Source organism: Penaeus chinensis, chromosome 28, assembly GCF_019202785.1.
Source record: "Penaeus chinensis breed Huanghai No. 1 chromosome 28, ASM1920278v2, whole genome shotgun sequence".
Taxonomy (NCBI): domain Eukaryota; kingdom Metazoa; phylum Arthropoda; class Malacostraca; order Decapoda; family Penaeidae; genus Penaeus; species Penaeus chinensis.
This window is the reverse complement of record NC_061846.1, coordinates 606,342-628,089: the sequence shown is the minus strand read 5'-3', so window position 1 is coordinate 628,089 and position 21,748 is coordinate 606,342. Positions and strand designations below refer to the sequence as shown.

The following is a 21,748-nucleotide window of genomic DNA, read 5'->3' as shown; positions in this document are numbered from 1 at the left end:
TAGAGGCCATTTCTGATACTATAACTATCACAAGAAAATCAATTGCACCATATTTGAGGAACTTGTAGTCTGCACAAGAATTCTGTATAATGAAAATCAATGCTCCCCTTTTCTTGGTTTATAGCTCAATACTGTCAACCATTTAAATCTTAAGGGGACCGTCCCTGGGTTTGGGGGGGGGTCAAAAATGAGTTATGCCCTGTTTCAGATTTGTATACTACTGTAGAACTACCCACGTGAATATGAACTCCCACGAATAATTAGGTGGACAAACTAGGGCTTGACCCCAGACAACTATTTTGCTGATCTGCAAATTTCACAGTAGGTTGGTAGCCCATGATACTCTCTGAAGGGATATTTCAGCTTGGTTGAAAGGGGACCAGGAACCATGAGTAGTAAGTATTAGCTTTCTTCTTACTCTCCCTTCCTCCCGTTGTACACCGTTTGCTTATGGGTGATTACATAAGAGCATATTTATATTTACCCCACACCCCCTTATCTTCCCTACCTCCCATTTCGGTCAAGGGGTGGGGGGTAAAAAAGAAAATGGAACAACCAAGGAGGAGGGTAATATGATGAACAGAGGACTCCTGACAGCAGAAAAAAGAGTTTAGAAGTGCGTGGACTTGATATTACATTATTTTATGGTCTCGTAAACCGCATAGTTACGGCGCAGTGCTATATTAAATTGTATTTTGTGATGCTGTGCAATAACTATTGATCCAACTTGAATGAAATAAAGAACAAGAGATAGATAAATGGTTTGGCTTTCTCTTATGTAAAAAGTAGCCAGTAAGCAAGTGAAAAAAATATGGAAAATTATCAGAAAATTATAAAAAAGTTTGAAGGTCGATTACTCTCGTAAAGTTGTTTTTTTATGTTTCAGACCTCACCGCTTACATTTTTTATCCGATCTTAAAATAATTTTTTCCCCTAAACAGAACATCAATATGTGCATAGAATTACTTATTGTTTTTTTTTTAATTCAAAATATTTTTTTTAGCAAAGTTTTAGCCTTTTTTTTTTTCTTTTTTTTCCAGTTATGTAACATGCGATAATTTAGAAAAGAATTAATGAATTTCCAAATTGGAATTCATTGTTTTGTTTATATGACCTAGAGGTTTTCTCAGCCAAAGTAATATAGAAAATTAAGTGATAACTCTGGGACGTGTGAGGCTAGAGTTTACCAAACTTTAAAGAATTGATTTTTTGTTGCGCCTGCAATTCCCTTTGGTCATATCCTATAAAATTCACTATAAAGATGCATAATAAAGTACTCTTTCAACCTACCAAATTTAATTAAAATCTGTAATTTTCAATAAATAAATAAATACATGCCATCCCCAGCAGCATCAGGGTAATGATATACTCTTCAATCCCAGTCATTCTTGCAAAATAATATGTAATGGAAATTATGCACACACTAAGTACATAACCCATTTTTCCAATATGTTCTTAGAACTGACCATCATTTGAAGTTTCAAATTCTATACTATACTGACATTCTTTACCTTTGTTTTCTTTTGTAGTGGGTTGAGGAATTTCAGAGATTATAATGTGGCAAGTAAATGTACTTCACCCATTGTCAGGGGGCTAAACATGATTCCAAGCACTTATAAATTATTTTTTTCATAACCAAGACTGCTTTACTATACCAATGTCTAAGATAATAGAAGAATCTAACAAGTGCATTGTTTCCTTGGTTTTAAACCTGATTACTACTACATATTTTGGTTGTGAAGAGAAACAATGGAAAATAAGACAATTAAGAACTTAAAATATTTACTGTTGCAGATCTGCAATGAAGAAAACAGGATTGTTATTCAAACTTGTCAGATGCATCCTTAGCTGCTGTGTGTTAGGAACTATGTAGATAAGTGTGTACAGTAAACTCAATCCACTTGGAAGTTTACTTTGCTTGCATCCAGTACCACTCTTCAAAACTGCAAAAAAAAATTACGAAAATTTTGAAATGGTGTTTTTGAATCTTCTGGCATCAACTTTCTAGAGAAGTCTAAAGAAGGGAAGTGAAATTTCTAGGAAGTCATGTAATCATGATAAAAATGATTACAACTTGGATTATTTTCAAGTATTTAATACTGTATATTGCACATTTTTAAGACCAATGTTTGAGGTTAGCCAGGCAAGGAGTGGGATCCAAGCCAAGATTTTTTTCCTTCCTACTTTGTTTCTGGTTCTTTTATGGCCATTGAAGATCTGGTGCTTTTTCTTTCCTGTAAGTCAGAAGTAATTTTTTTTGTTGTACAATGTTGGAGAGCTATATTGTGATGCCGATTATCCTAATAATTATTTGGCATGGAATGCCCAGAAAATAGTTGATCAGTTACATGACACTACATCAATACAAAATTGAAGTTTATAAAAAGGACTTTTCTAAATGAGACCATCCTGATTTCCAGAGTTTGAAAAATTGACCTTTTCAGTATCGTGCATATCCTTATTTGTGCAGTACAACAAAGATACAGTACAAAGGATTATTTATTGACAATTTTCTGCCATGTCATCTAAGGTCATTAGCAGCATTGCCTCAGGTAATGAAGTTATTGGGTTCAATAAAACCATGTTTGTGGATTTCCAAAATGGTCAAAACTAAATCAAACCATACAGCATTATGATAAAGTATTGTGGCGAAAATGATAAAAATGAGTTAACGATTATGATAGTGGACAGAAGGGAATGAAGTAAAAAGCATGTAAAATTAGTTGAGGTGAGGGCTAAGGACCAAGGTATTGATGATCCCTTACATTGGGCCTCAGTCCCCTTCTGCTAAGCCCCCATGGCAACAGAAAACCAGGGATTGGGGAGTATTTATTTAGCCATTGAATTTGTTTTGCCGTAACCATATCTAAGGTCATTAGTGGCATATTCAAAACATAGCAAAAGGGTGAGGTTTGGGGGCAAAACCCTTAGGTTAGGAAGTGCTATAAAGTTACTTGTTGAACAGTAGAGGGTAGTATGGTAGTGAAAAGGGTAGAGAGGGGGAGCTGATGGGATGGAGTATAAGGTAAAAGTTGTCAGAAGGGGAAGGAGTTTATCATAATGCTCCCTACTCCCTAAAGTATTATAGCAAAAACGATTAGGATCGGTGGACAGAAGAGGGAAAGGAATGGAGAAGAAAAGCCCATGCAAAATTTGTTGAGGCAAGGGCTGAGGACCGAGGTAGGGGTCCCCTTTTCCTAAGCCCCCCCCCACCCCACCCCACCCCATGACAACGAGTAAGGGATTTGGGGTACAATACAAATACTGTACATTATGCATTTTCTATTAAAGGTAGAAATTCAGCAGACAGCAAATTTAAAAAAAAGAAAAAAATCTGCAAATGCTTTATTCTTTGTTTTTCTCCTCCACTTCTTTTTCAGATATTTGTTTGAGACATTGGACTTGCACTAATCAGCAGTGCTCGCCTGTCTCATTTTTCACTTACAAATTCAGGTCAGAAAAGAGAAAACAGACGTTTTTTCTCTCTCTCTCTCTCTCTCTCTCTCTCTCTCTGAGAATGCACAGCTTTTATGAAACATTTTACAAGATCAAAATGTAAAAAGATTAAATGTTTTTTAAACGTAAAAAAAAAAAACAGGCTTCATAATTCTAGAGGCCATTAGTGGCCTATAAAATCTATTAAGTAAAACTCAATAGATTTGTGCTGCATATTTTGATGACTGCCCAAATTACATGCACTTACTACAACATCCATGTATACACATTGGATGAAAACTTGACGTGTCCAGTCTTGCTTAAGCTCTAAATTATCCCTTTGCTGAACACTTATTTCCCAAGACACACACACTATTTCGAGCAGTGCTAGCAGTCACCGAGATTATATGCAGCGTCAACAGCTAAGGTCATTAGCGGCATTCAAGAACATAAGGGCACATGGGTAGGTAGGGTATCTGCCTCAGTGGCCAAGCTCCAGAAGGAACACTTTTATTCCTACAAGTTCACTATAGTCTTTGCAATGCAATTACATTTTTAATGTGTATGAAACAACTAATGCTTGTCATAACACACATTTGCAGTGCTGTGCAAGGTTCCTGGATTCACTCATGATACCTTTAAAGTATTGGGCATGCAGGTGTTGCCACACTTTAGTATGTGGTTCAATACCAACTTGTGGTGGCCTATGGATATTTCAGTTTGAGCCTGTACATGGTCAGCAAGTAGTCAGCTGTCCCAATTGCATGATCACAGTGAAAAGGGAAAACTAGCACAACGCAGCAGTTGCTGCTAGATTCTCATTTTGATTCAGCCTAGTAGGCACTTAGTCTATAGTTGGCATCAAACCCTTGGGCAATGTTTGCACACAAGCAAAAGCAGCTGATTTGCCTTGCAAAGACCTACCACTCGTTCCCCTGGTGATGCTTGAGACAAAAGTCCTCAGTTGATATAGGTAGAAATGATAGTTGGAGAAGCAGGAGAATAATCCAGAGAATATAATGAGGGAGTAGGGAAGGTAGTGACGTATCAGGAATAATGGTTCATGGTTAAAGGCAAAATAAATGTGCTAGACATCTAAGGTCATGTAGCACTATAGTTGATGTTAGTGAAGGGTGTTTGGGTTAGTGATTAGTTGTTAAAGCTGGGTTAAGGGATTGGTGAGTGAATGGGTTAGGGTCGGACACGGTAATGTAAAGGATTAGATCAAGTGAAGGATATATATGCGTTTGAGGAAGGAAATCAGGAATATTATTATGAAGGGAGGGATCCAGAGAAGGAAATTGTTGACACATAAGAGCTAAGCAAGCAGGTGGGAGAGGTCAGGATAATGGGAAAGAGGAGGGAATGGTGGTGCACATGGAGGAGATGGGGCATTTCAGGAAGAGTGGGAGGAAGGGTAGGGGGATCTTGAGGAGGATGGATATCTGCAAATACTTTGAAAGTAGCGCAAATAGGAAGCAGGATTGTTGGGTGAATGAGGAAGCAAGATTGATGGGTGAATGAGGGAGCAGCACAATCTCTTCAAGTCATGTTTAGGAAGTTCTGGACATCAAGAGTTTCTGGAGGGGAGTTGGGAGGGTAGGTCTGAGATATAAAAGGTTTTCTTGGGAGGAGAAGAGGATAGATGTCCAAGGAGCAGAGGAAAAGGTGGGTGTAGGACAGAATGTGATTGGAGATGGAGTGAAATGGTAGTGTGTGCAGAGGAAGGGTAAGCATTGGAGAAGTGGTAGAGATCGGAGTAATCTTGAACTAGAATGGAAAAGGAATTTGACTGGGGGAGAGATAAGTTATTTGGAGTAGAGAGAAGAGATATTAGGCAAGAAGCCAAGACATCTAGAGAAGATGGGAGGGTAGAGAGAGAAGTACAATTTTGGAATAGGTAGAAAAGCCTCATGTAGAGTGATGCTTAGTTTCTCAACTGCTACCTCAGATTCAAACTTGTAGGCAGGGCAGCTCCTAATAAGATACTTTGTGGGAGTCACCACAACTGGCACACATGCATGACTGAGCAAAGTAATTTGAATGGTCATGACGAGGTTGGGCACAGAGGGTAGCAGGCTGTGGAGTGTTGCCAAAATGCCAACATTCTTAACATCGACAGGGCAGGAGACATCACCGTGCACAAGCTTGGGAGTCAGATGTAATTGTGACAAGGCATGAACAATTGGACCAATTGCAAAAGAAAACTACCTACTTGTGTTTGGGAGGCATTGCTGAAAGGGAAGGGAATTGTCAGTAAGGGGCTGTAGGGGGAATCAAAGAATCTGAGGGCTGAGGTCCAATGTATGGGCAATCCCTTACATTGGGCTTCAGTCTACATCTGTTCCCCTTACAACAAGCAGCAGGGGGGGAGGGGGGGAAGAGAGAGGGAGAGGGGGAGGGGGAGAGAGGGAGAGGGGGAGGGGAGAGAGAGAGGGAGAGGGGGAGGGGGGAGAGAGAGGGAGAGGGGGAGGGAGGAGAGAGAGGGAGAGGGGGAGGGGGGAGAGAGAGGGGAGGGGGAGGGGGAGAGAGAGAGGGAGAGGAGGAGGGGGAGGAGAGAGGGAGAGAGGGGGAGAGAGGGAGAGAATGAATCAAATGTTACATACAAAGACCAATATTGATTAAAAAAATATATGAATGGTTAAGGTTAATGGTTAAAGGCAAACTAAATGTGCTAGACATCTAAGGTCATGTAGCACTATAGTTAATGTCGGTGAAGGGTGGTTGAATTAGTGATTAGTTGTTAAAGCTGGGTTAAGGGATTGGTGAGTGAATGGGTTAGGGTCGGATGAGGTAATGTAAAGGATTAGATCAAGTGAAGGATATATATGCGTTTGAGGAAGGAAAACAGGTTGTCAAAGCAGAAAGTGTGAGATTCTGTAAGGATGTCTGATAAGTTGGGATGTCTATGTTGGGAGGATAGGTGGGAGAAAGTAGAGGTACGGGCTGCTTCAAAACGTGGGCATGACAATAGAATATGTGGGACTGAAAGAGGAACATTACATAAGGGACATAGGGGTGGATCGGATTGTGACATTAGAAAGGAGTGTGTTAGACGGGTGTGGCCAATGCGTAAGCGGGCGAGGGCCGTCTCCCAACGTCTGTTCCGATGAAATGGAGCTGACCAGGAGGAGATTGACAGTTTTACAGTATGTAATTTATTAGTGTGGAGACGACCAAAAAGATTGCCATCGATTATACAAGAAGGTCTTAAAGTGTGGGTAATAATCCGTGGCTGGGATATGTGAGAAACGTGGTTGGTTTGATGTGGACATAGCAGCGTAGCGTGCTAGAGTATCTGCCTGTTCATTGCCGGGGATTCCAACATGGCTGGGTACCCAGCAAAATTTGATTGTTTTATGACGTGTGGACAGGTAGAACAACCAGTTCTGGATCTTACGAACAAGGGGGTTGGTCGTGTGTATTGACTTTATGAGGGTTAATGAGTTACGGGAGTCAGTAAAAATTGTATAAGAGGAAGAGGGTAGTGAGTATATGTGTTTTAAGGCAAAAAGGAGAGCATACAGTTCTGTAGTAAGGACACTGGATTCAGTAATGAGGGGGTATGGTCTCGCCAGGATAGTTTGGAGTCAAAAATGACGCCTAGGAATTTACCAGAGGAACGGTGTTGGAGTGGAGTGTTATATAAGAAGAGTGAAGGTAGAGGACCTACACGTGTGCGAGAGAAAATAATGGAGAAAGATTTGGAGGTAGAAAAGCGGAAGCCATGGTTTGTGGCCCAGGAGGAAACTGATGATATTGCAGATTGAAGAAATTGGTAGAGATTTGGTATGGATGTGCCAGAGGCATAGATGGTTAAATCATCAACATATAGTGATGACCGGGCTCCTGGTGGTAGAACTGAGGCAATGTCATTTACAGCAAGAAGGAATAAGGTGGTACTAAGCACACTGCCTTGTGGGACACCTTCAATTTGAGGAAAGAAAGATGATGTGGCAGAGGCAATTTTGACCTGGAAAGTGCGTTGGGAGAGGAAAGACTTTATGAAGACACCCATGTTTCCATGTATGCCTAGAGAGGACAATTGTTGGAGAATATGGTACCTCCATGTCGTATCATATGCTTTTTCTAGGTCAAAAAAACATAGCTAGTACGGATTCATGGCGTGCAAATGCGGATGTAATAAATGAGCAAGGGGGTCAGCTGTGCTTCGGGCACGGCGAAAACCAAACTGGGAAGGTGAGATAAGATGGTGGGATTCAAGATACCACATTAAGCGGAAGTTAACCATTCGCTCTAGTAGTTTGCATAAGCAGCTAGTTAGTGCGATGGGGCGATAGTCTTGAGGGAGGGTACCCGATTTATTGGGTTTCAGGGAAGGGAGGATACGAGCTTCTCGCCAATGAGAAGGAAAATCTCCTGATGTCCATATGTGGTTGTAAGTTGTTAATAGGAAGGATAATGAGGAAGATGGGAGTTGTCGGAGCATACGGTAGTGAATACCGTCGCCCTGACGGTATTCATGAGTGTTGCGGCACGATTTTAAGGCAGCACTGAGTTCAGAGGAAGAAAATATGGAGGACGGGGGCTGGATGGGGGGGATGTTTGCCTGATAGTTTATGAATCCGGCGCCAAACATTTGAGATAGATGTAGAGGATGTAATTGAGGAAACATAATTTCGCCAGCTATTTGTTTTACTATTTCGGATTGTACGACGAAAACAGGCAGATGCTCTTTTAAAGGAGATAAGAGCTGATAGTTGATGAGGGGTACCTCGTTTGTAGCGGTAACTGTTCCAGGCTGCACGTTTTACACGGAGTGCTTTAGTGCAATCAGAATTCCACCATGGAACACATTTGGAGGTATAGGGTCTTGAGGTTCGAGGGATAGCTGTATGGGCAGCTCTTAGGACATTAGTTATGAAAAATTGTATAATTTCTGATACGGATGAGAGGGAAGATGGAGGGGTATGAATAGTAGAGAGTGAAGTTAAAGTATGCCAGTCAGCTCTATCAAAGCACCAGCGTGGGGAGTTGGGAAGTGGTACATATGAAGTTGGAGAAAGGAGAACTGGAAAGTGGTCACTATAGGGAAAGTGGTCGAGAACTGACCAGTGGAAATCTAAATGAAGAGAAGGGGAGCATAGAGAGAGGTCAATGCATGAAAAAGACTGCGTGCGTGTATCAAAGTGTGTGGGGCGATCTGTTTTTAGAATAATAAGATCAGCTGTGGAGATGAAGCGCTCTAGAGCTCGGCCACGGGTGTTGGTGATAGAATCACCCCAAAGAGTGTGGCGGCAGTTAAAATCACCTTCTATGAGGAAAGGTGATTGAAGTTGGGAAATTAGGTTTTCAAAAGCAACAAAGTTAATGGGGTGGGAAGGGGAGAAGTAGACTGAAATCACTGTGATCCAGCGGCGAAGAAAGATACGAATAACTGTACAAGGGACAGTGGTTTGAAAGGGAGGTATGACATAAGGTGTTTTCTGGTTGATAAGTATGGACGAGACAAAACGGAGTGTGGGGAAGAAACAAACTGGTAATTGGGGATTGGTATTGGAGAATGTGTAAGAAAAGTTTCTTGGAGGCATATAATGGATGGGTTATAAGAGGAGAGGATATGTCGGAGGTCAGGTCTGTTAGAGCGGAAACCGCGAATGTTCCAATGAAGGATAGTTATACTTTCGTTGATTTAGCGATATCGATTGTAGAACGTTTTGGAGAATTTGAAGGGGAAGGTGCTAGAGGGTGGGATAAAGAATGAGGTTGGGAAGGTGGTATTGTATCAGGAGGGGTGTTGGGAGGTAGAGGGTCTGGGGAATAGGGTACTTGTGACATGAGGGATCCACGTGTGTATCCAGGAGGGAGTGGAAGGGATAAAGGGGATGGTAGGAGGGTTAATATAGGTAGGAGTGGAGTCGGGGGGGGATGGGTTTTGTTGGGATGAGGTAGGAGGATTGGGTGTAGGGAGAATATGAGTAGGAGGAGGATGGATATCGGCAGTCACTTTGAGTGTGGAGGGAGCGGGAGTTGTAGAGTTTGAAGGTGGATGAGTATCAGCTTGGGACTCGATTATGTAGTTCTGGATATCTTCAAGAGTTTCTGTAATGGGGTTGGTTGGGGAGTTTTGTGAGATAAAGGTTTTCTTGTGAGGGGGGGAAGAGAAGTCTGGTGTCTGAAAAATAGGGGCAAAGGAAGGTGGAGGTGATTGTGAGGTAGGGGAAGAGGGGGTGGAACGTTTATTCTGTCTGCTGCGGGTAGTGCGGGGAGGGAGAGGGGAAGGTGTTGGGGCTGTAGTACAGATTGGAGTGTCTGGGTTTAGGATGGCAAAATAATTTGACTGGGGAAGGTAGGAGGTAGAAGAGGGGAAGTTAGATGGAGGGGGATTGGGTTTAGGAGAGGGTGTAGGTTAATGGTTAATGGTTAAAAGCAAAATAAATGTGCTAGACATCTAAGGTCATATAGCACTATAGTTAATGTTAGTGAAGGATGGTTGGGTTAGTGATTAGTTGTTAAAGCTGGGTTAAGGAATTGGTGAGTGAATGGGTTAGGGTCGGATGAGGTAATGTAAAGGGGTTAAATCATATGCGTTTGAGGAAGGAAAACAGGTTGTTAAAGCAGAAGTGTGAGATGCTGTAAGGATGTCTGATAAGTTGGGATGTCTATGTAGGGATGGCGTGGGCATGACAATAGAATATGTGGGACTGAAAGAGGAACATTCGGAAACCGCGAATGTTCCAATGAAGGATAGTTATACTTTCGTTGATTTACTGGCAAAGATTGCAGTGCGTGTTGGAGAATTTGAAGGGGAAGGTGCTAGAGGGTGCGATAAAGAATGAGGTTGGGGAGGTGGTGCTGTATCAGGAGGGGTGTCGGGAGGTAGAGGGTCTGGGGAAGAGGGTACTTGTGACATGAGGGTTTCACGTGTGTATCCAGGAGGGAGTGGAAGGGATAGAGGGGATAGTGGGAGGGTTAATATAGGTGGGGCTGGAGTCAGGGGGAATGGGTTTTGTTGGGATGGGGTAGGAGGATTGGGTGTAGGGAGAATATGAGTAGGAGGAGGATGGATATCGGCAGTCACTTTGAGTGTGGAGGGAGTGGGAGTTGTAGAATTTGAAGGTGGATGAGTATTTGTTTGGGACTCGATTATGTAGTTCTTGATATCTTCAAGAGTTTCTGTAGTGGAGTTGGTTGGGGAGTTTTGTGAGATAAAGGTTTTCTTGTGATGGGGGGAAGAGAAGTCTGGTGTCTGAAAAATAGGGGCAAAGGAAGGTGGAGGTGATTGTGAGGTAGGGGAAGAGGGGGTGGAACGTTTATTCTGTCTGCTGCGGGTAGTGCGGGGAGGGAGAGGGGAAGGTGTTGGGGCTGTAGTAGAGATTGGGGTGTCTGGATTTAGGATAGCAAAAAAAAATTATTGGGTAGAGATCGGAGTGTCTGGGTTTAGGATGGCAAAAGAATTTGACTGGGTAAGGTAGGAGGTAGAAGAGGGGAAGTTAGATGGAGGGGGGTCGGGTTTAGGAGAGGGTGTAGGAGCTTGGGAGGTAGGGGGATTGGCAGAGTGAGCGACATTACTGGAGTAGGGGGTAAGAGAAAAGCCTTGTCGACGTGCTTCCTGTCTGGCTTCACGTAGAGCGAGTCCAAGTCTGAATCTGAGAGTTGCTACCTCAGACTCAAATTTGTAGGTGGGGCAGCCTCTATAAAATACATTATGGGGGCCGCCACAGTTTGCACATGTGCGTGATTGTGCAGAGCAATTTAATCGAGTATGGCCAGGTTGGGCACATAGCGGGCAATTTTGGCATTGACGAGGAGGAGGTTGGTATGGTCGGACAGGTAGGGATTCCCCACCTATGTAAACATTTAAGGGAAGGTCATGTCTACGGAAAGTAATTTTGGCAATGTTGATGGATTTCTTACGATTTCCTCTGGGAGGAATGGAGTAGCATTGTACATATGTTGCATCATAGTCTGTGAGACAAGCGAGTAAGTCCTCTCCACAATCTGACCATTCTTTGTCATGGATTGGGCAATCTGTTGGGGAGATAGAGACAGTTCCAGTGCAAGTATTGAGGGTTGGATGAGGTTCTGTAGGGATGGGATTACCACATGGATCAGTTAGTTTTGTTAATGCTATAGCTTGGTTTTCAGTTGTTACTGTGACGAGACGGGAGTAGTCGGGTCGGCTACGGAAAGAGACTTTGCCTACTTGTTTTTGGAGGCATTGTTGGAAGAGGAGGGTGTTTTGAGAGTAGGGAGCTGTGGGAGGGATCACGAAAAATCGGTCCCATTTGGCTGGGCTAAATAGAGTATTTAGGACTCTTGTAGAGGTGGGGGTAGTAGAAGTGCGGGGACGTGTGGAGGAGGGAGTAGTGTTGAGTTGGGTAGGCAATAAGGTTGTAAGGTAGTAATAAGGGGAGATGGGGTTGTTGATGAAGGTTGTGGGAGTAAAGGTGTTGAAGTTGAGCATGTTGGGAGAGTAGAAAGGTCTCGTGGGGGTTGGTTGTTGATTAGGGTTGATACTGTACTAGTATGCATTGATGATGGGGGGGGGGGGGAGTTGTTGCAGTGTTCGGAGCCGTGGTCAAAGGAGAGCCGGGATTGGGGCTATTTGATAAAGGGGGCAAGCCTCATTGCCCCTAAAAGTGGGGTTAAATCTTCATTATTGGCCATGATAAGCCTGGAGTATGTTGAGGAAAAAAAACAGTCCACCCCTCAGGGCCCCCTCGAGGGGTAAGGGCCAGGTATGGCAGGGGAATACCGTGCCCATGGTTCCCTTAGGCCGTTCAGGACTGACAAAGTCAGCCTTTCATCCTTTCAGCACGGCTCTCACACCTTAGGAGGTGGATAGTAGAAGGGATTGGTGAAGAAACAAACGAAAAGTATAAGTGGGGAAAAAAAAGACCATGCAAAATTAGTTGAGTCGATGGCTGAGTCCCAAGGTTGAGGAGTTCCCCATCATTGGGTCTCCGTCTCCTAAGCTCCCCCACGACAACAACGGGCAAAGGATTGGGGGGGAAAATTATATGAAACTATTCTTCGAAGCATCATTTTAATAGAAAATGCATCACTTCGTTGCGCTCTACAGATAAGCCATGTATCCATTCAGAAAATGTCGAGTCAACCCTTTTAATGTTTGTTTATTTTGTTATATAATGGGAATCTCACTAAAAGAAACCAAAAATACAATACAATATTTATTATAAATCTACACAAAAATTGTCAATTTCTTGCACCTCACCATAATATACGAGGAATGGCTGATGGCCACATTTCAAAACTATAATACAAGCAAGTAATAAGGAGAATGGAGAGCATGAACCCAGGCCACGTGCCACCTCCATAGGTTACATGGCTGGTTATTCTCCACGAATGTTGCAGCAAAGATGCTGGTGCAGCTAACAAAGCCTTTTGTCTGAGCTCTCCTCCGACTCCTTAGGCTTTTCTAATGATTGGAGAAGTGACCAAATCACTAGACGAACATTCACAGTGGCTCACGTTTTGCCAAACGCATCCCTTGACAAAGGCTCCACAACGCATGTTATATGGATCCTGTGACCTGTAAGGATATTTTTACATTATTTCCAAGGCCTTGAAATGTGATTAATAAATACTCATCTTAAAATCAGAGATTTCGGTGAAGGTTTGTCGTCAAGACACTCAGTTGGTGATGCATAATTTGTCATCATTTCTAAACATTCCTAAGCTGCAGGAACAAATTATAATACAGTACTTTTAAACTGAAAAAAATGAGGTACACTTACTATGCAGCACTGCCTTCTGTCTTTGTTAGGATATCAGTCAAGGTACACCAGTGATCTTAATTCAACTGCAATGCTCATTCATTCCTGAAAATAAATTTAGCTATTGAAATGTCAACATCCAACTTCTCGCATCTTAAATTTACTATTTGAAGTCATCAGATATTGGTATTTAAATCTCAACATGGCCATCTGTGTGGTGCATGGTGTCTCATCACTCAGTACTACTCTAAAAATATGGTTTTGAAAACATTAAGAAATGAAAGGACATTACTCACGTTGCCAAAACTTGCAGAAAGATTACAATGCCTTGTGGCTATGCCATTAGTGCATTCCTCCTGCAACAGGATGTTCCCACATCCAACAGCATATTTAACCAATAGATGTAACCTGTAAATGTTTACATATTAATTCTTGCCTCTTAATGGACTATTATATATTCTAATCTGTAAACTCAGAAATTTCGGTGTAGGTTTGTCGTCAAGACACTCAGTTGGTGATGCATAATTGGTCATCATATCAAGCTACTTTTTTTTTTATACTTTAGGAACAAGTTACTTTGCTCTTCACAGAGCACTGATGTAAAAGTAGTAAAGACCAGCAGTGGATTCTTACCTTGCTTGCCTTCCAGCATAATCCTTTACAGTCATTTGTAGGCATGTCAGTCTAGATACACATGGGAGCTTATTTCACTGACAATACTGCAATGCAAGTCCTGTGAGAAAATACAGGTTTGTTAAAAACACTCACATACCACTCCATATAGTTATCAATTTAACGTCATCAGATATAGGTATTCAAAACTCAACATGGCCATCTGTGTGGTGCATGGTATCTCATCATTTTCAAGGTTATGCTAATGAAAATCCATACAAAACCAATACTGATTAGGATTTCATAAGGGCTACACACCATAACTGAAGTCTGCACAATATGCATGGGTTTATGGAGGTTTACAATGCTTGGATTTTATGTAGAGGCCCTGGACAACTGGAGGTTTGCAGGCTCTACTGCTCATCAAGCTGATGTACTCTAAGAGAATTCAAACATTAATTTTAGTTCTACACAAATTTAAATATCAATTCTCATCTGTAAACTCAGAAATTTCGGTGTAGGTTTGTCGTCAAGACACTCAGTTGGTGATGCATAATTGGTCATCATATCAAGCTACTTTTTTTTATACTTTAGGAACAAGTTACTTTGCTCTTCACAGAGCACTGATGTAAAAGTAGTAAAGACCAGCAGTGGATTCTTACCTTGCTTGCCTTCCAGCATAAACCTTTATGGTCATTTGTAGGCATGTCAGTCTAGATACACATGGGAGCTTATTTCACTGACAATACTGCAATGCAAGTCCTGTGAGAAAATACAGGTTTGTTAAAAACACTCACATACCACTCCATATAGTTATCAATTTAACGTCATCAGATATAGGTATTCAAAACTCAACATGGCCATCTGTGTGGTGCATGGTATCTCATCATTTTCAAGGTTATGCTAATGAAAATCCATACAAAACCAATACTGATTAGGATTTCATAAGGGCTACACACCATAACTGAAGTCTGCACAATATGCATGGGTTTATGGAGGTTTACAATGCTTGGATTTTATGTAGAGGCCCTGGACAACTGGAGGTTTGCAGGCTCTACTGCTCATCAAGCTGATGTACTCTGTAAGAGAATTCAAACATTAATTTTAGTTCTACACAAATTTAAATATCAATTCTCATCTGTAAACTCAGAAATTTCGGTGTAGGTTTGTCGTCAAAACACTCGGTTGGTGATGCATAATTGGTCATCATATCAAGCAAGATCTTTTATACTGGAAATCTAGCAGCTAATTTGCTCTTTACAACACTAACATTACGTAAATATTTCAAGAATGAAAAGACCAACAGCTTCTTACCTTGCTTGCTCTCCAGCACAGCCACTTAGTCCTTCGTAGGCATGTCAGACTAGTATACTGTTAACCTTTCAATAACGGCATCAAAATCTCTCAGTGTCACCGACTCGAGTGACTTCTGCCAACCATCCAGGGATTTTCTGACCGCCGCGCTCTAGTGCGGTACTACACCTATAGCCGTACCCGGCATGAGTGTTATGACAGCTGTAGGCGTGACCTGGCAGATAGGGGTTAAGCTTGTTTCCCTGGCAATGGCATGCTGCAATGCTCATCCATACCTAAAAATACACAAGTCTGTTAAAAATTACTCATTCCACTATTTACAAATCGGAACTTGAATTAATCAGATATTGGTATTTAAAACTCAACATGGCCATCTGTGTGGTGCATGGTGTCTCATCATTACTGTAGTGTTTAAGCAATAACAACAATTATGCCTCTAAGACATTTTTAAGAGGATTTGAGGAAGAACATGGGTTGAATTATGATTTTCTTGATACTGAAGTTCTTGTCAACAAAAAAAACTTTGTAGAAGAGCATTTCAATACTCACTATGTAAACTGCAGACCGTTCGATTCTTAGGCTTGTCACATCCACATCACGCAGCACAACACAACCTGGAAAAGAAAAGCGACTAAGCCTAAATACAAGACTTCCAATTCCCAATACATTTAGTACTTGATAACCTGTGTAGATTTCTCATCATACCCTGTTGTACCAGTTATGATATGTTCCTTATCATAAAGCCATAATTCTTTACAAGCCTATTCAAATGCAATTTTCTAGATGTAGATTTTAAATTTCACTATCTATAACCCTTTACTTCCTGATTCATGGAATACTAATGTTAATTTTGAAAACTGCTTAAAGCAATCTATCAGGAAATTTATTTTCAAAACAGCAGGTACAAAAAAAAAAATATATATATCCTTGAAAATATGAAAATGCAACAAGCAGCAAAACCCAACTGATGCTCTGTACGTAATACTTTCACAGCAAACAACCTTACGATTTGACCTGTAAGGATATCCAATACATTCATTCTAAAGCCACTAAATGGAGTTACTAAATTTACATAAAATTCCATGAAAGTGTCAAGACACTCACATGCATTATCTATTGCGATGCCAAAGGAATAGATTAAAGTATTGAAATTTTGAAGTTGCATTGACACCTTTGTCATTAACGGCTTAAAAGGAACAGAACAAGCTACTTCACGCATCACTGCAATAAATTTAAATCATAGGTCAGCAACAGATTCTTACCTTGCTTGCCTTGCAGCACAGCCTACTTTTCTGTGAACAGGCAAACTGATGAAACTAGGTCACCGACAGCAATGCAAAGTTCACATGTTCATACCTGAAAACATGAAAGGTGGTTAAAAATACTCACATACCACTTGGTACAAAACTATATTTGAAGTCATCAGATTAGGTATTCAAAACTCAACATGGCCATCTGTGTGGTGCATGGTGTCTCATCACTTACAATGCTTAACTAGAGAAAAGCGAATGCTCTTGAACAGGATTTCATTAATTACCAGAAAGTACTAAGCTCACCTTGTCCTTGTCCAAAGCCTGTACCGTCCACAAGTTAACGAAGCTTCCATGGCTCGTTGATTTACCACATGTACATTCCTCAACAATGGGGTTTGCAGGCTCAGCACATTCAACACATGTAAACTGTAAGGATATTCATACATTAATTCTGAAGCCTCTACACTTAGAATCCTAAAAATATCAGTTCTTGGTGATTCGTCAAGACTTTTAGTGATGCGCAATCTGTCATAACAGCAGTATTAAAACTTCACATTTCAGTTATTCTATAAATTTGAATGATTATTTACCTAAAAAGGTAAATGTTACCGAGAGCGAGACTTAGTTCCAAAATCAGATTTTTTGTTTGTTTCCTCTACCCAACGATCTTGGGGGATGCGTGGGGAACCGGAGGTTGAAGGGGGGGGGGGGGGGGGGAATAATGGATGGCACTGGATGTCAAAAGGAACCTGCAGAAATCGAAGAAAGTGATTTATGAAACGTTAAAAAGTCTATTTTTCAAAAACCCGAGCCAAATTTCTGTCCCGAAAAGCACAAAAAACGAAGGAAATCGGCCAGTTAAACTTTACGGATGCCCCGCCATCTTTGAAGGTCTACGGATTAACGCGCCAGCTTTCGAAAAACTCTACGGGAATCAAACCCAACGCTCGGTAAAAACCTACGGGATTTCACATTATCCAGATCCCCTGTGGTAATCTCAAAATGCGTCCTAATCAATAAACCAACCTAACCTTAACCCTGTGGCTCTCATACACTATGATGTATATATTCCCTAGCCTAATTATATTCACCTAGCCTGGGGGCTACGCCCCCTGAACCCCTGTAGTGCTATATGCGCCTAGCCAGTGGGCTATGCCCCCTGGACCCCCGTGGCTTTAAGAAAATATGATCTATATATTCCCTAGCCTAGGTGCTCTGCCCTCGGAACCGCCCAGGGTAAAACCAAATACCTGTATATTGCGAAAGATCGAACTTTTCTTCGCATCCGTCTATGGTCCGAGTTCCTTGGTTTGTAATCACTTATTCGACATATGGGGCACTTGTTGGGCTCAAATATCAAGCTGAGATAGATGGTTATCGAATTGTTCTATATATCCACTATACGGCCTTAAAAATTACCCGAAATCGACACAACACTTAAAATGTGACATTTCTCACCGGTGTTTCGGAACTAATGCTAACTGACGAAGTGTCAAATCTCCCGGTGGAAAAACGCACATGCGCACATGGTTATGGCCAAAATAGTGTAAATAATTACCAAAGCACGTAAAAGTATAATAAAAGTAAAAATTCATTAAATACACAAATTCGGAAAATCAGACTGGTAATTACAAAATAATAGTTTTCACAAGCGCGTAGTAATACATGGACTACTTCGTAGATCGCAATAAGGCGTTACGCGTCACATTTGTTTTGGTCCTGGCAAGGTAAACATGGATGGGGACTTAGTCTCAGAGCGGTGCCATACAGAGCCTATTTTTGTCATTTCCCGGGAAATATGAGGCCGCTGCAGATTTAGTTGTATTCATTCCTACTCTTATTTTTTATGCTCTACAAGATGGTAATGTCCATTTTGCTCTACCTCCGTGCGTCGCTCTCGGTAACATTAACCCCTAAAAAAATTACTACCATGCCTGGCCTTAGCCCACTAGCTGCTTCTTAGGTCGAGCCATGAGACTCGGCTCAAGTTGCAAAATTGCTGGTACAAGAAGCTAAGGCTAAGGCAACTAGATTACATTACCAAAATTACTCATTTGAAAATGCTTACCTTTAGTCCTTGGCCCTGTATAGACAAAGGGAAGCTCGGTTTTCATTCCTCCTCACTTGATGAAGTATACCGTTAAAGAATGGTTAATGCACCTCTAATCTAATTTGAGGTGCACAAGATCATTTCCACATCAGAGGCAATTTAACCCAATGGCGTCGGGTCACGGCTATCGCCGTCATAACAATATGCACGATGTGCAGCGTGCAGCTGTCCGCAGCGGCGCCGCGCCAAAACGCCCCGAGGCAATGATTCGGCTTGATGGACCAATATCACGTGCTCGGAGTCGGCGCGCTGCCGCCGTTCGCCAGAGCGTAGTTTTTTTTAATTTGCTATACCGGGCGCCATTGGGTTAAGCACAGACAAGCATTATAACCAGTGGGGGAAATGTGATTAGAAAAGAAGTACTACAAAATCCATGTCAGTAGCCAAGGCAAATGGCACTGACCAGTTCCACCCTCAATTGTGATCTATGCGATTCTGCCCTTTAGTGAGAAAAGCCACACCTATCATGGAATTGCTTGTTCTAGTAATACTGAAGAAAAATCTGGTTTCTGGTGTTACAATAGATTTGTGTTCACTCTGGGCCTATGCTTTAAATCTGAGTATTCTTAGCATTGTTTTCAAAAGCAGATCCTTTGCCATCACTGATTTGCCTTCAAATTTCCCTTTAACTACTTCCCTTTAGAGGTCAAATAAGATATGTGAATAATAATTGCGTTTTATTAACCCCTGATGGAGTAAAATAACATTCCGATCTTTGTATTTTTTTTTTTTATTAATAAAGCCCAAGAGCTTAATAATAAACAAAAGTTTATCGCCTCCTGTGCAGCTGGAGGGAGTTCTGTGTGAGCCAGCGTGCGCGGCGAGAGCCTCCCTTGGTGTGGGAGTAGCCAATACCACGGCCCAGACCACGATGTCTGCGTCCGGAAGAAGTCTTTCCACGCAGCTCACGGTGCTTGTGAGAGGCATCGCAAATCCAGTTAACCGCAGGATCTCTACGGATGTTGTCGTGTTGGGGATCGAGGAGGATGGCTTCATAATATTTGAAGGTGGAGTCTTGGGCAACCCAGTAGCTGTTTAGCAAGCGCAGACTCCCCAGCCTACGACCCACACGTTCCTGCAAGAAACCATTACCTTACCTCCTTGTTCCCTTCTAGCACTTTCAAGACAAATCTTGAATCTTTGCACAAACTACAAATATCTAGATAGTTACTTTATAAAAATTAAATCCTGTTTACTATACCCCTACAGATATTTCCTTTTCATGTACCTTGATTTTAACATCAGTTTGGAAAAATGTATTTACTTTTAGATACTAATTGAAACATATTAATCCATGTGGGACAACAACACTCACCTCTGCCAGTGCTTGCAGGCTGCGCACAGGCTTCAGGTGGTTCACACCGTGGCTCTTGGGCTTGCCATATGTGCAACCCTTAGCGACGGGGCGCTTGCGGCCTCCACGGCGCACACGCATGCGGTAAATTACGAAGCCTGGGAAAGTACACACTCCATAAATACCTAATTATTCCTATTGTATTCCACCTAGTCTCAAATGTGCTCAGCAATTGCGGTGTAGATTTGTCGTCAAGACACTCAGTTGGTGATGCATAATTGGTCATCATATCAGTAGCTTCAATAATTTTACAAACTTTATACCTCAAGCCCTTCCCACTTTAATTCAAGATCTTCAGAACCCCCCCTAAACATTGCAAAGAATTCCAATCAAACTCAAAACCTCCAAGTAAAAATTTCGTACCTTGCTTGGCCTTGTAGCCGAGCCTCCTGGCCTTCTCTGGGCGAGTGGGCTTAGGGACACGGACCAGCTTGTTGAGCTGACGGTACTGCCAGGCTCGCACACGCAGCAGGAAACGCATCACATCGCTCTGCTTCTTGCGGTAGATCTCTTGCATGTATTTATAAGCCCCCATTGTGGTGCGTTTTCAGGGACTGGAAAAAACACGGTAGTTAGGATGGTTACAAACAAAATGAGAGAAGCAAATACATCTTCAAATAGCTATAAAAAATATCAGATTTATCTGCACAAAAATACTGCACAGAAATCCCCAACAATCTCAAATGCTTTAAATTAACCTTTATAATATAATGCACATTCACATATTACAATAATCAGAAAGTGCACAAAAGTAAAGATAATCAAAGAGGTCAAGGCATCCCTGTTCAGTCCACATCTATTTTTGGTATAGTTTGTCAGCCAAATAGTACAAGGTAAATTTGCTGGTATAAGATAGAACCACAGAAAATGAGAGGGGGATTTCAACTGCAAGCTGATAATTCGGCTGTGCAACACGTATGCAATGGTCAAGGTTACCAAGAACGACGAGGGAAAAGGACACTAACATCTTAGAGCACAAGAAATAGTCAAGCACAGCTGCATCAGCATCACATTTACTGCGAAATGACATATCCACAACACCTTCACAATGCCGAAGATCTTAATGTACGTTAAACAAGTTCTCTGTAAGGGACAGTACAGGGGGGGTTGCCCCTTTTTTAGGGAAAACAAAAGTTAGGAAAGGTTTGGTTTGGAATTTTGAGTTCACTTGATACCCCAATGTTTAGGTATATGCAAATAAACCTTTGAGGAAGGTAAATTTTAAAAATCTGGTCTTGGGACGGTCTCGGGAGGGTGCGTCTCCGTTCGGTTGTTATCCAAGGACAGCCCAGAAGGAGAGACCCAGTTGGATGGGCTTTTGGGTCAGAAAGGGGCTTGGTTTTGGCACAATTATAGAATTCCGGTGGGAGCTGGACTCACGGATTTGGTTCTAGAGGGGTGCGGTCTCGGCAAACATTACCAGTGCTTTCACATTTCTCTCACTTGCAATGGTAAATAACGAGAATAGCGCATTTACGATTATGACTAAAATAAGGAACAACTGCTGTGTTGGATGGTGGCGTGAACACGTTTAACCCGTCACATCATATCCGAGTGATTAAACTGGACTTCCGGCAAGGGCTGAAGTCGCCACTGGGCGCCGAGTGGCACTTCCCGCTCGGCACTCGGGCACGTCGCCTTGCGTAGGCCTACCCCAGACCTTGCGGGTGGTTATGATGCCAGAACACGTGCCCGTCCGAATCAGGTGGTGAAGGAGCGCCTGCACTTAGAGTAAAACTAGACGTTTTCCGGGCGCTCCGTCGCACGTGGCATGCCCAGCCCCACAGCTGGCCAGAGCACACGGCCACGTGCAGGGCGCCGATGCAGCGTCCGACAGCCCTGCATGAACCACTGTAGTGACCGACTGGGAACCGTGATTGCAGCAGCTCGCGCACTGCACCGCGAGCCGCAGCCTTCCTTCGTCCTCCCTCGAGGGCGTCGCAGCCGGCACCTGCGCTTCCTTGCCCCG

The 21,748-nt window shown here is 42.2% G+C and overlaps 1 protein-coding gene and 1 long non-coding RNA gene across 4 annotated transcripts in view; both read right to left on the bottom strand.

Annotated features, from left to right (window-relative positions):
- Positions 1 to 12,577: 12,577 nt before the first annotated feature.
- On the bottom strand, positions 12,578 to 16,983 carry LOC125039916. Of its 3 annotated transcripts, XR_007116154.1 has the most exons (11): positions 16,619 to 16,983; positions 16,325 to 16,418; positions 15,612 to 15,676; positions 15,063 to 15,337; positions 14,708 to 14,827; positions 14,411 to 14,510; positions 14,067 to 14,186; positions 13,770 to 13,869; positions 13,433 to 13,544; positions 13,158 to 13,241; positions 12,578 to 12,952 (listed from the first exon to the last, which is right to left on the bottom strand). It is a non-coding gene; the product is annotated as an uncharacterized LOC125039916 (long non-coding RNA). The 3 variants fall into 3 exon arrangements; XR_007116156.1 differs by lacking the exon at positions 16,325 to 16,418 and having other exon boundaries at positions 16,619 to 16,982; XR_007116155.1 differs by lacking the exon at positions 16,619 to 16,983 and having other exon boundaries at positions 15,612 to 15,693; positions 16,325 to 16,558.
- Positions 16,984 to 19,089: 2,106 nt separating this feature from the next.
- Positions 19,090 to 21,748, bottom strand: part of LOC125039915 (60S ribosomal protein L15-like) — a 3,102-nt gene continuing 443 nt past the window's right edge. Inside the window, exons 2-4 of the mRNA XM_047634284.1 lie at positions 20,143 to 20,333; positions 19,741 to 19,877; positions 19,090 to 19,500 (exon numbers count right to left, since the gene is read on the bottom strand). Coding sequence (XP_047490240.1) covers positions 19,195 to 19,500; positions 19,741 to 19,877; positions 20,143 to 20,314 — 615 coding nt within the window. The 5' untranslated portion in view covers positions 20,315 to 20,333 and the 3' untranslated portion in view covers positions 19,090 to 19,194. The remainder of the gene's footprint in view (positions 19,501 to 19,740; positions 19,878 to 20,142; positions 20,334 to 21,748) is intronic.